The sequence below is a fragment of the Zea mays genome, chromosome 2 (genome assembly GCF_902167145.1).
Source record: "Zea mays cultivar B73 chromosome 2, Zm-B73-REFERENCE-NAM-5.0, whole genome shotgun sequence".
Classification (NCBI taxonomy): domain Eukaryota; kingdom Viridiplantae; phylum Streptophyta; class Magnoliopsida; order Poales; family Poaceae; genus Zea; species Zea mays.
This window is the reverse complement of record NC_050097.1, coordinates 181,307,050-181,319,401: the sequence shown is the minus strand read 5'-3', so window position 1 is coordinate 181,319,401 and position 12,352 is coordinate 181,307,050. Positions and strand designations below refer to the sequence as shown.

Below are 12,352 nucleotides of genomic sequence, written 5' to 3'. Positions count from 1 at the left end.
CGATTTGGCTAGCTCGCCTCACCAAGACAAAACTTGCCAACGCATAGCCTGAGGTAAGCTAGCTAAGAAATAACGTCTTGCTCGTTCCAACTAACATGAGGTAATATATTTGGCAAAGATTTGGCCCCGTTCGGCTCCAGCTCCTTACCGGAGTCCTCCTAAACAGTGCGTCGAAAACGGCTCCACACCGAGAGCAGGATCCATTTTGGGGCTTGTGCGAATGTTTCTGGCGGGCGCTTCGTACAATACGCGCACGAGATGTTCATGCAAATGTCTAACCAAAGACTGCGGGTATTTTACACATACACAAAATAAAATCGTATAGGAGGAGCCATTTTGCAACGATTTGCAAAAAAAAAAAAATGGCTCTTATGAATGAGCTGCTCCTGTAGAGGAGCCGGAGATCTGCCAATCATGGCCTAAATAGAAAAAAAAAGAACACCAAATCCTAGATGTTTTTCCAGGCCATATATGCAATTATGCATGCGATTGAAGCTGCTCATGAAGAACGGTGAATTCCTACGAGATATCCAAATCCACATGGGCGAATGGTAGTGATGGAATATAGCAATTGCTTTGCTTGGTACGGATGTTGATAGAGGGCACAACATGACATGCATGCCGTAGCAAGGGGCCCAATCAAGCATGACACAAGCATCGCAGGGGAATCAAAATGAGGATTACTACACATACTACAAGATCAACTAGCTCGCCGCATATATAATCATCGCCAGGAATACAGATTGGGTACTACCTGCTCAGCTCATCATCAGGTGTCCTTTCCATGGTGATACTGGTACCTGCTCTTGTGGCCGACCAAGAGTGGCCGGGAGAGCACAGGAAGCCCCCACGGTGACACGAAGACGACGGCCGGGCAGATGGTGGCGGCGGCCTCGGTCCTGGCGCTGGCGTGACGGATCTTTGCGGAGAGCTCAGCAACCTTCCTTGGTAGTATCAGAGCCGAGGTGATCTTGCTCCACTTCAGCCTCTTGACATTGAACAAACAGGGGGGAGCCATCTTACCATTCTCCGTCGGCAGCCACGGCCACCGCCACCGGGACCTGGGACTGGGAGCGACTCCGGCGTCCTCCCAGCACTCCAGCCTCTGGTACTGGAGAAACCTGGCCGTCCGGCTGCTGCCACCACCGACGACGCGGGTGTCCTGGAAGAAGCCCATCGTGGACATGGTAGCTCACTGCAAAAGCTGCAAGGCAGGAGATATAGACACTACCTACAAGGAGGGGTACATACAATACAAATCACGACAGTAGGCCACATGGAATGACCCCCACACAAGGCTGTACCATGTTGAAGCTAGGATTAGCAGCACTGAAACGTGGAGATAGGGACAAAGCTTGCCCCAATGCTTGACTCCTTGCATCACATGGGGCTATGAGCACCCTTTCACATCCATGTCCCTACTGCATTCACACCTCTCGCTGTCTTGTGCTGCTGCCTGCTGGGGGTGCATTCTCGAGTGTTTACTGGAAAAAAAACATTCCTCTTGGCCCCATCCAGCATGGTTTATCAATCCAGATAGAAAAAATAGAGGGTGAAGCATCTGGGATAGAATTTTGTCCTTGCGCCTTTTTTTGACTTGTCAGGTGTGACTCAATCAGATGTGTCTGCCATTGGAACTATCAGGAATCTTCGTCATGATGCTCGGTGGAAAGTGACGCTTTTAATCTACATAGGAGATGCTATCTTTGGAGGGTAATTTGAGAGCAAGTGTGATAATATCATGGAGAATTCATCGTTTCATATGAAAGGCTAAACAAGTTTAACAAACAGAAACCAGAGGTAAAAGCGATTTTTTTTAGTCTACAAGAGCAAAGCAGTGCTCCAAAAGAGAAAGATCAGCTTTTTGAAACAGTCACAGGTAGATTAACAGAACCAGGAAGTCCTATAAGACCTCCCTCTCACCCAATATGGAGTCCAGTACATGTTTCCAGTTCTCCCGACAATCGCAGGGGCAGTGCTAATCTATTTGAATGAGAATTTCCAAACCTCCCTAACATTGGATGATCCATCAGCAACATCATTGAGCCGCTCAGGATGCATGGCACCTGAGAACAACCAAAAGTTAGTATAAGCAAAACTTGAATCCCACATGGTGTGCAAATGTAAACCATAACCCACATGACAGATCCAGAGAAGCTCTTTGTGCTCTACAGTTATGCTCACATCAACAGAAAAGGTAAAATAATCATTGTTTACGAAATGTAGAATATCATATTAAGAATGGATAATCTACATTCTAACTACTTGACGTTTTGGAGATAACAGTAACGCTCGTGTATGTCACCAACATTTGGTGACAGGGTCAGTGTCCGCTGTGGTGTGGTGATGACGTGACGACGGGCTGCAGCTGTGGGAGTGTAGTCGGGCGCGCTCGTGCTCATGCTCTGGCCACTCTGTTGGTGTTGTCAGTTGATGTCGTGGAGAAAGCTTGGATGGCAATGTCTGCGAGCATCTCTTCTGATATGGGTGTTCCCGTTGATAGGAACGAGTTCCAGGCCGCAGCCCAGATCGAGTAGGCTGGGGCGGCACCGGGATAGCTCGCCGGCGACCTATGGTAGCGGTTGACGGAACCACCGGCCATTTATCGTCGGCGACGCCTGAGACTGGAATTTGTGGAACAAGAATGTCCCTTTTCTCTTCTGCCTTTCTCCCTTTTATTTCCCCACAATCTCTTTCCTAAACATAGAAACTATAGAGCCGTGTAATGCTCAATAAGGTAACTAATGCTACCATTACAAAAAGGGACTATTTGCTACCAAATAATCACAGCCAATCAACTCAGTGTTTCCTAAAATAAACTCTATGCGGCTGGGCCATATCAATACTCCCCCCCCCCCCCCTCGACAGCAAGCTTGTCCTCAAGCTTGAAATCTGGGTGCGCCCGACGGAAGTCCAGAGCATCCTCCCAAGTAGCTTCTTCAAGATCTTGTCCGGTCCACTGAATCAAGAACTGCCGGTGCCCGTGAACAAAGCGTTGAGCCAGTATCTTGTGAGGAGTTGGTTGTGCAGATTCTGGAGAGGGGTAGGATACATCTTCAGGAAGGTCTGGTGTGGTGGATGGAGGAGGCCCTTTGAAAGGTTTCAGCATGGAGACGTGAAATACATCATGTATTTTAGCTGTTGCTGGTAAGGCGAGACGATATGCCACGTTGCCCACTTGACTGACCACCTGGTAAGGTCCAAAAAATCTGGGCGCCAACTTGTGATAGTGATCCGGGCGAACCGAGAGTTGACGATGACTTTGGAGCTTTAACCACACCCAATCACCCACAGCATAAGAGACCTCACGGTGATGGAGATCATAACGTTGTTTCATCCTGTTCTGGGCAGTCAACAAGTGATGACGAGCTCTATCCAATAAGGCATCACGATCCACCAGCTGGCTATCAACTGCCCAAGACATGGCAACCGAGCGCCATTGGCTACCTGCACCTGCTGTCCAGTCCCTGACGATTGTGTGATCTGCACCACAGAAGCAGCATGGCTACTAATAAAGTTATGGGTGCTACCACTATCCACTAAGCCCACCAGACGTTGTCCACCCATGACTACAATGACCTGCATAGTGCGACTGGCCTTCAGACCCTTCATGGCTATAGCAGATAGGGTTGGTTCCTCCTCCAGTGAATCATCCTCTTCACCCTCGCTGAGCACTTCCAAATGGAACAAGCGCTGACAACGATGTCCACGCGAGTAAACCTCATCACAGTTATAACAGAGACCCTTCTCCCTTCGGTCAGACATTTCTGCAGGACTGAGACGACGACGATATGGTGGAGCAGTGGGAACAGTCCCTGAAGTCTGTGAAGTCGTCGTCAACGCTCGACCCCCTTCCAGCTTGGATCCCCCAGGCGCCACCGGGAGGGCACTGGATGACGGCGCCGTCGCCCGATTACTTGCCGATGGATCGGTGCCCGATGCCCAAGATGTGCTACGAGACCCGCGTGACCACGTGGCCTGGGCCACCTTGGCAAGAAAGAGATCTTCCCGCCGTTCTGCTTCACGAGCCAAACCCATGGTGTCAGCCAAGTCCCGGGGGCGATCCCGACGGACCTCGGCCGCGAGGGTGGATGATAACCCCGCGGTAAAGAGCTCGATCTGATCCTGCCGAGACAACCTTGGTGTGCGGGCAAGAAGTCGCTGAAACTCCCTTGCATATACGTCTGCTCGGCTGTTGTGCTGTTTCAAATTGGCTAGATCTCCCAGCGGTCCCGAGGTTGAATGCCGTGTGAAGCGCTGCAAGAAGGTGTCATAGAACTCCGGCCAAGAAATGAATTGATCCTCAGTTTCCCAATTGTCCAAAACCTCCTGAGCCTCGCCGCGCAGATGCATGCCAGCCATCTGCACCCACTCCTCCCTTGGAATGTCATGCAACCGCCCATACCGCTCGCACTGACGCAGCCACAGCAATGGGTCCTCCGACCCATCGAACAGCGGCAAGTCGTAACGGGGCGCGTGTGGAAACCCGCGACGACCGCCACGCTCACCGCCCATCGCGTCGGCGTCTCGTCCGTCCCGGCGTCCCTGCTGTTGAGGACGGTGCCGGCCGTCCACCCCCGACGCCTCGCCACCCGTCAGCTGCACTGAGTCGGCGACAACCTTGGCGAGCTCTGCTATGTTGGACTGGATGTCCTGCACAGCAACCGCCAGTTGCGCGACCGATGCCTCCAGATGCCCCACGCGATCCTCAGCGGAAGCCATGGGAAGGGATGCACCAGAACCGCCTGAATCCGATACCAGTTGATATGGGTGTTCCCGTTGATAGGAACGAGTTCCAGGCCGCAGCCCAGATCGAGTAGGCTGGGGCGGCACCGGGATAGCTCGCCGGCGACCTATGGTAGCGGTTGACGGAACCACCGGCCGTTTATCGTCGGCGACGCCTGAGACTGGAATTTGTGGAACAAGAATGTCCCTTTTCTCTTCTGCCTTTCTCCCTTTTATTTCCCCACAATCTCTTTCCTAAACATAGAAACTATAGAGCCGTGTAATGCTCAATAAGGTAACTAATGCTACCATTACAAAAAGGGACTATTTGCTACCAAATAATCACAGCCAATCAACTCAGTGTTTCCTAAAATAAACTCTATGCGGCTGGGCCATATCAATACTCCCCCCCCCCTCGACAGCAAGCTTGTCCTCAAGCTTGAAATCTGGGTGCGCCCGACGGAAGTCCAGAGCATCCTCCCAAGTAGCTTCTTCAAGATCTTGTCTGGTCCACTGAATCAAGAACTGCCGGTGCCCGTGAACAAAGCGTTGAGCCAGTATCTTGTGAGGAGTTGGTTGTGCAGATTCTGGAGAGGGGTAGGATACATCTTCAGGAAGGTCTGGTGTGGTGGATGGAGGAGGCCCTTTGAAAGGTTTCAGCATGGAGACGTGAAATACATCATGTATTTTAGCTGTTGCTGGTAAGGCGAGACGATATGCCACGTTGCCCACTTGACTGACCACCTGGTAAGGTCCAAAAAATCTGGGCGCCAACTTGTGATAGTGATCCGGGCGAACCGAGAGTTGACGATGACTTTGGAGCTTTAACCACACCCAATCACCCACAGCATAAGAGACCTCACGGTGATGGAGATCATAACGCTGTTTCATCCTGTTCTGGGCAGTCAACAAGTGATGACGAGCTCTATCCAATAAGGCATCACGATCCACCAGCTGGCTATCAACCGCCCAAGACATGGCAACCGAGCGCCATTGGCTACCTGCACCTGCTGTCCAGTCCCTGACGATTGTGTGATCTGCACCACAGAAGCAGCATGGCTACTAATAAAGTTATGGGTGCTACCACTATCCACTAAGCCCACCAGACGTTGTCCACCCATGACTACAATGACCTGCATAGTGCGACTGGCCTTCAGACCCTTCATGGCTATAGCAGATAGGGTTGGTTCCTCCTCCAGTGAATCATCCTCTTCACCCTCGCTGAGCACTTCCAAATGGAACAGGCGCTGACAACGATGTCCACGCGAGTAAACCTCATCACAGTTATAACAGAGACCCTTCTCCCTTCGGTCAGACATTTCTGCAGGACTGAGACGACGACGATATGGTGGAGCAGTGGGAACAGTCCCTGAAGTCTGTGAAGCCGTCGTCAACGCTCGACCCCCTTCCAGCTTGGATCCCCCAGGCGCCACCGGGAGGGCACTGGATGACGGCGCCGTCGCCCGATTACTTGCCGATGGATCGGTGCCCGATGCCCAAGATGTGCTACGAGACCCGCGTGACCACGTGGCCTGGGCCACCTTGGCAAGAAAGAGATCTTCCCGCCGTTCTGCTTCACGAGCCAAACCCATGGTGTCAGCCAAGTCCCGGGGGCGATCCCGACGGACCTCGGCCGCGAGGGTGGATGATAACCCCGCGGTAAAGAGCTCGATCTGATCCTGCCGAGACAACCTTGGTGTGCGGGCAAGAAGTCGCTGAAACTCCCTTGCATATACGTCTGCTCGGCTGTTGTGCTGTTTCAAATTGGCTAGATCTCCCAGCGGTCCCGAGGTTGAATGCCGTGTGAAGCGCTGCAAGGTGTCATAGAACTCCGGCCAAGAAATGAATTGATCCTCAGTTTCCCAATTGTCCAAAACCTCCTGAGCCTCGCCGCGCAGATGCATGCCGGCCATCTGCACCCACTCCTCCCTTGGAATGTCATGCAACCGCCCATACCGCTCGCACTGACGCAGCCACAGCAATGGGTCCTCCGACCCATCGAACAGCGGCAAGTCGTAACGGGGCGCGTGTGGAAACCCGCGACGACCGCCACGCTCACCGCCCATCGCGTCGGCGTCTCGTCCGTCCCGGCGTCCCTGCTGTTGAGGACGGTGCCGGTCGTCCACCCCCGACGCCTCGCCACCCGTCAGCTGCACTGAGTCGGCGACAACCTTGGCGAGCTCTGCTATGTTGGACTGGATGTCCTGCACAGCAACCGCCAGTTGCGCGACCGATGCCTCCAGATGCCCCACGCGATCCTCAGCGGAAGCCATGGGAAGGGATGCACCAGAACCGCCTGAATCCGATACCAGTTGATATGGGTGTTCCCGTTGATAGGAACGAGTTCCAGGCCGCAGCCCAGATCGAGTAGGCTGGGGCGGCACCGGGATAGCTCGCCGGCGACCTATGGTAGCGGTTGACGGAACCACCGGCCGTTTATCGTCGGCGACGCCTGAGACTGGAATTTGTGGAACAAGAATGTCCCTTTTCTCTTCTGCCTTTCTCCCTTTTATTTCCCCACAATCTCTTTCCTAAACATAGAAACTATAGAGCCGTGTAATGCTCAATAAGGTAACTAATGCTACCATTACAAAAAGGGACTATTTGCTACCAAATAATCACAGCCAATCAACTCAGTGTTTCCTAAAATAAACTCTATGCGGCTGGGCCATATCATCTTCCTCCTTGGAGGTGCCTTCCTACCCTGCGCTCAGTTGTTGCAAATGAAATCCCAAACCTGTTTGGGTTGGCATTGTTCCCTTCCTAAAGGCGTCATCAAGCATTTCCAGCGCCTTGGTTCAGCTTCATCGGGTTGTTTTTTTTCCCAGGTTTTCTTTTTCTCCTTGCTGTTTTGTTCCTAAACGGTTGGCTTTGAGTTGTTGCTTGGGTTGCGTCTTGAGTAGTGATGACTGATGAGTTCCTGAGCGAGTTGTGGCACCCGACATTAATGTTTGGTCTTCTGATCAAATATGTTCAGGATGTGGTTGTGTAGCCCCTAGTTGTGCAGTCTGTGGACCCAAGTTGTGCGGGTTTAAACCCTAATTGTATAGTTTTCAGGCCCGGTTTCCTTATAAAGTAGGTCAATTTTCTTCTAACAATATTATGGTGAAGCAAAGCTTTCACCGCCTTTTCAGGAAAAAGAACATCGTTTGTAGTAATATGGTAGTAAAACCTTCCCTTTTACTTTGAAAATACATAACAAAACAAACTGATTAATACTACTATTTCCATGTCAGCAATCTAAATAGTTCTGTGCATGGTACCAGTCAAAGCTGAATATGTTCAATGATTTAGATAAGATTGACAAATGTACAAGAAAGAGTAAATGAAACATAAACGATCCGGTCACCAACTCACCATGTAGCAGGCAAATATTATTTCACAAGCTTGTTATTTCACAAGTTTGCAAGACGAACATTCGATCCTACTGGAAGCAAGGTATGGGAGTTTGCAAGACGAACAGCTCTAGTCAGGAGAAACAGACAACTTACCGTCTTTTTCAACCAAGCGCAGAAACTGCCTTGTGCCACCACCTACTCCAAAGTAATGCTTCTTCCCTGCCATGTAAACCACACCCCCAGGGTAGCGCAAGCACTGCAAAAGACTTTCAGTGTGTAAGAAAGCCAGTATTAAGCAATTTTTTTAATGTTCAAGAAAGAATATTCAGCAAAATGGAAATTTTGAATGTTAACCTTCTTGATGAGCCTGTAGAGATTTGGAAGACAAGATACCGCGTAAACAGTCTCAGCCATCAGGATGATATCATAACCATTACACATTTTACCTTCTGTATCACCACTGGCTGTTTTGTCTTGCTCAGCATCCCCGCAAAGTAGTAGCTTATCCATTTCACTCCAATCACCAGCAAAGAAACCAACAATCGGACATGTACATGTTCCTTCTGGTGAATCCTTGAAAAGATTGACTTTTACATTTGGTATAGTCAAGCACCTAAGCACCTCGGCATTGAAATCTTGGAAATGAATCAGGTCAGCACCCTGACAGTTCAAGTTTTTGAAAAATCAATATACATGAGGAATTATTTGAAAGTGGCACAAAGGAAAGGATCAAGGGCAATACCTTGAGACCCGCAAAAATGCCAGGGAGGCCATGTCCACATCCAAGCTAAAAATCAAAATAAAGTAGCTAATATAAGTAGCTTGCTTATAATACATTGGTTTCCTACTTTACAACGGTTTCATTTGAATACTTCTGTTGAAAAAAAACAGTCACTTGGACATTATACCACAGAGCACATATTATCAGTGCAGATTCATTTGTTGACAAGTATATAACTATATATACACCGTGGGATACAATGTTATCTCTGAACCCGCATAAAAATGGGATATTTGCAGGATCGCAGACAAAGCTGCTTGCATCCCTTACTACAGAAAAGAATAAAGGTTGCACCAAAAGTAACAAGTTCAGTGACTTCAGTAGAATAGAAGAATAAAGAATTTAATTAACAAACAGAGGTTCACATGGTATATGCATAACCATGAACCTGAAATTAAGCATCGCACCTCCAATACGCGTTTGCCTTCCAGATGAAATTTATCTTCTTTGATATCAGAATTCAGGGCTTTCACCAAGTCTAATGAACCTTCCCACAGCTTCAACCCACCTGGTGCCCATGGTGACGCTCAAGTTCACAGAGCCAAATAAATACAAATATGACGTAAAGAATAAAATATATTTAGTCTTCACCTTCATATTTTCCAGGGACCAAATCAGAGTCTTTGACACCAAACACGTCAGATGTACTCACTCTGCCCTGATAAGATTGGGAAGGAAAATTGGCTTAGTTTAACACCATCACAAGGAGATACCAAATTATCAATGACCAGTGGTGTATGCAGGCATGGGCCCAGAGCCTCCTTCAGATGAAGCAGAAACAAAATTCACAATATTATGTCTAAGTGTCTAAAACTATCAGATAAGCAACTAGCCAACTACAATCATCTTCCACCTCTGGTACCTGTGTTTTCCAGCACCTGTTACTTGCATCATTCTCTCTCAGCAGCATATGGTAAGAAAAGATTGATAAAGCGGTTGAAGTCACTGTTGCCGCTTCTCAGATGTGCCAAATAACTAGTGGCTAAATGAAGTTTTCACAGCAAGGTAACATGGTCAAATGCAACCATATCTTGAGCATGCAATTAACAGTTAATCTGGGCATCAAAACATGATTTTTTATGTATGATATGACTTCCATTGGGCAGCAGTAGCACAACTTTGAAACATGCAACTCAAAACTTTGTAATACTAATAAGTAAAAGAGATAAACTTTGCAATAATTTGTGTTTGTCTTCTTTCTCGTTCGCCTATTGATTTGTCGAATGATATTTTTTCAATCTTGTACATATATATGAAATTTGAACTTGGTATCTTCGGCAGAGAAAATAAGTAAATGCATATAGAATTTTCCATTTATTTATTTATCACATCTCCCTTGGCAGTACTGCACAGTTCTTACAGTATACCGTGACAGAAGCATTTCCACGAACACAAGTCAAGCGAGAGAGCGAGCCTAGCTACCGCACCTTGTAGATCGTCAAGGAGTCATCGACCACGACTGGCTCCAACCTAGCTGCCGGAACGGGTGATTCCTGCAAGATCGTCAGGCAAAACCCAACCTTCAACGCTATCACCCAAAGCGAGAACACCGAAATAAGCACAAAAGAGACGGAGAAGTACCTCGCAGAGCTGGACCTCGATGGCAGGCGGCAGAGGAGCGCTGGATTTGAAGCCAAAGCCAGAGCCGAAGGAAGCACCGCCGAGGTTGGAGAAAGAGAAGAGAGGGGAGGCGAAAGTGGGGCCGGTGGTGGCCGTGTTCTTGGCGGCTTCCGTGTCGTCCATTCTAACAGTTGGGGAGCTGCCTCTGCGGAGGACGTTCAAGGTGCAGAGGGGAAGTGGATGACTGAGACTGTCTTGAACGGAATTTCACCCACTACGTCAGCAATCTCTCCCCTATATCACATCTCTCTGCAACGATTCGCCTGTATCATCTCCTGTCACCCGTACCAATGAAATATACTTAATGTTGACGCTTTTTCGGGGCGCCAAATACTCAAGAAGAACCGGCGGCGGTGCTCTCTGGTCAGGCGCGGACGGTCCGCGGCCTGGAGTCGGACGGTCCACGACCTGACGCAGGGGCTAGGGTTTCCTGCCTGACGGCCGGACGGTCCGCGCCCTAGGGCCGGACGGTCCACGCGTACGCAGGGGCGGCGGAAGTCGCCGGCGGCAGCCTGGATCTCGCTCCCGGGAGGGACCCCGTCGGGGAGGAGAGATCCTAGGGGTTGTCTAGGCTCGGACCGGCCGACCTAGACTCCTCCAATCGGCGTAGAGTCGAAGAGAGGCGAAGAATTTGAGGATTGAGAGGCTAAACCTAAACTAGACTAGAACTACTCCTAGGATAAAATACGAATAGAAGTTGTATTGATTCGATTGATGATTACAAATCGGCCGTATACCTCTCTATTTATAGAGGAGAGGGCTGGACCCTTTACAAACTAATTTCCGAGCTTATCCCGAGATTTTCGCCAACAAACATAGCAAGAAACTCGGAACCCTAATCTGTTCTGCGCCTGCGCGGACCGTCCGGCCCATAGGCGCGGACTGTCCGGACCACGGACCGTCCGGCCCCAGGGCCGGACCGTCCGCGCACTCAAAATGGTGCTCAACATATGCCCCCCTGCCTTTTGGTGGAGCTGAGCGAACCAAAAGCAACTAACTCGATGTGATCACATCGGTTTTCTTAGGCATCTTGCCACTTACTAGGATGGTACGCAGTGGCCTTGGTCTCGATGGTTGACTCAACGGACGTGATCCCTTTAGATTTGGTCGAAATGTCAGTTCCAACACCGCCGAGCGTCATACTGGTTCTGACCAATTCGTCACCTTGCTTTCCTAATTTTCTAAGTGTTCTGGCGTAGCTCCGTAGTCGACCAGGTCTTCTCCTTACAGGTCGTCTTCCTCCATGGGCGTCGGTACGTCGTCGGAGGTGTCTTGGTGTAGTGCGGATGGTTCGGCCTCAGGGGTCAGATGGTCCGCGTCCTGTGCAGATGATTCGGCCTTTATAGCCGGACAGTCTACCATACCTGCAGAGAGCTGCACAGTTGTCGTTTTATTTTTCTATTTTTGTGGTCGTTTGATTTTTCTCAACGGCCTTTGGTCTCTATCTCTTTTGTGGTGGCGGATACTGCGGATGCGTGTCATTGAATATTCTTTCTGCCTCCTTTTCCTGATTCTCCTTTGCTCTGAGGCGCTGTAATTTTCGCTTTTGGGATCGTGTCAATCCCGCTGGGCACCATCGAGGCATGGAGTATTTTGGATCGGCTGTTTTGATGTTAGCCGTATCCTTTTCGGTTGTGTTGGCCGATTCGCCGAAAATCATCGGCCCTTTATTATCTTCTTGTATGACAACATCTGCAGTGCCTATTTTGATGATGTCCTTTTTTGTTGTTTTTTGAGTTGCTGCAGGCATATGCCCCCCTGCCAGATTGGTCGGCCTTGAAGGCCGAGTAGTCCGGCAATCCTGTTGGGTTTGTGCCTGGTGACCGGATTGAACAGTGCTCAATCGGTCTTGTACTGGTGGCGTCAACCTGTCAAAAACAGATGTTTG

At 49.6% G+C, this 12,352-nt stretch overlaps 2 protein-coding genes across 4 annotated transcripts; both read right to left on the bottom strand.

Annotated features, from left to right (window-relative positions):
* Positions 1-489: 489 nt before the first annotated feature.
* Positions 490-2,066, bottom strand: LOC100276898 (uncharacterized). Of its 3 annotated transcripts, none has more exons than XM_008669452.4 (2): positions 1,305-2,066; positions 490-1,204 (listed from the first exon to the last, which is right to left on the bottom strand). In XM_008669452.4, the coding sequence occupies exon 2, from the start codon at positions 1,184-1,186 to the stop codon at positions 770-772; it is 417 nt and encodes a 138-aa protein (XP_008667674.1). In that variant the 5' UTR covers positions 1,187-1,204; positions 1,305-2,066; the 3' UTR covers positions 490-769. The 3 variants fall into 3 exon arrangements, with proteins under 3 accessions (XP_008667674.1, NP_001394053.1, NP_001144069.1); NM_001407124.1 differs by having other exon boundaries at positions 498-1,195; positions 1,305-1,486; NM_001150597.2 differs by lacking the exon at positions 1,305-2,066 and having other exon boundaries at positions 505-1,259.
* LOC100383278 (uncharacterized) lies at positions 1,731-10,754 on the bottom strand. Its single transcript, NM_001175938.1, has 8 exons — positions 10,426-10,754; positions 10,272-10,337; positions 9,436-9,502; positions 9,252-9,352; positions 8,806-8,850; positions 8,418-8,723; positions 8,217-8,319; positions 1,731-2,066 (listed from the first exon to the last, which is right to left on the bottom strand). Exons 1-8 carry the CDS (start codon positions 10,585-10,587, stop codon positions 1,984-1,986), a joined length of 933 nt encoding a protein of 310 aa, NP_001169409.1. The 5' UTR covers positions 10,588-10,754; the 3' UTR covers positions 1,731-1,983.
* Between the last annotated feature and the right edge of the window lie 1,598 nt (positions 10,755-12,352).

What these genes read in the sequence shown, in the direction of transcription:
- LOC100276898 (XM_008669452.4), bottom strand. Translation starts at nt 1,186, where the DNA reads ATGTCCACGATGGGCTTCTTCCAGGACACCCGCGTCGTCGGTGGTGGC.
- LOC100383278 (NM_001175938.1), bottom strand. Translation starts at nt 10,587, where the DNA reads ATGGACGACACGGAAGCCGCCAAGAACACGGCCACCACCGGCCCCACT. An exon ending in ACTCCTTGACGATCTACAAG is followed by an intron (nt 9,503 to 10,271) that starts GTGCGGTAGCTA and finishes CAATCTTATCAG; the next exon opens with GGCAGAGTGAGTACATCTGA. An exon ending in GGTCCCTGGAAAATATGAAG is followed by an intron (nt 9,353 to 9,435) that starts GTGAAGACTAAA and finishes CATGGGCACCAG; the next exon opens with GTGGGTTGAAGCTGTGGGAA.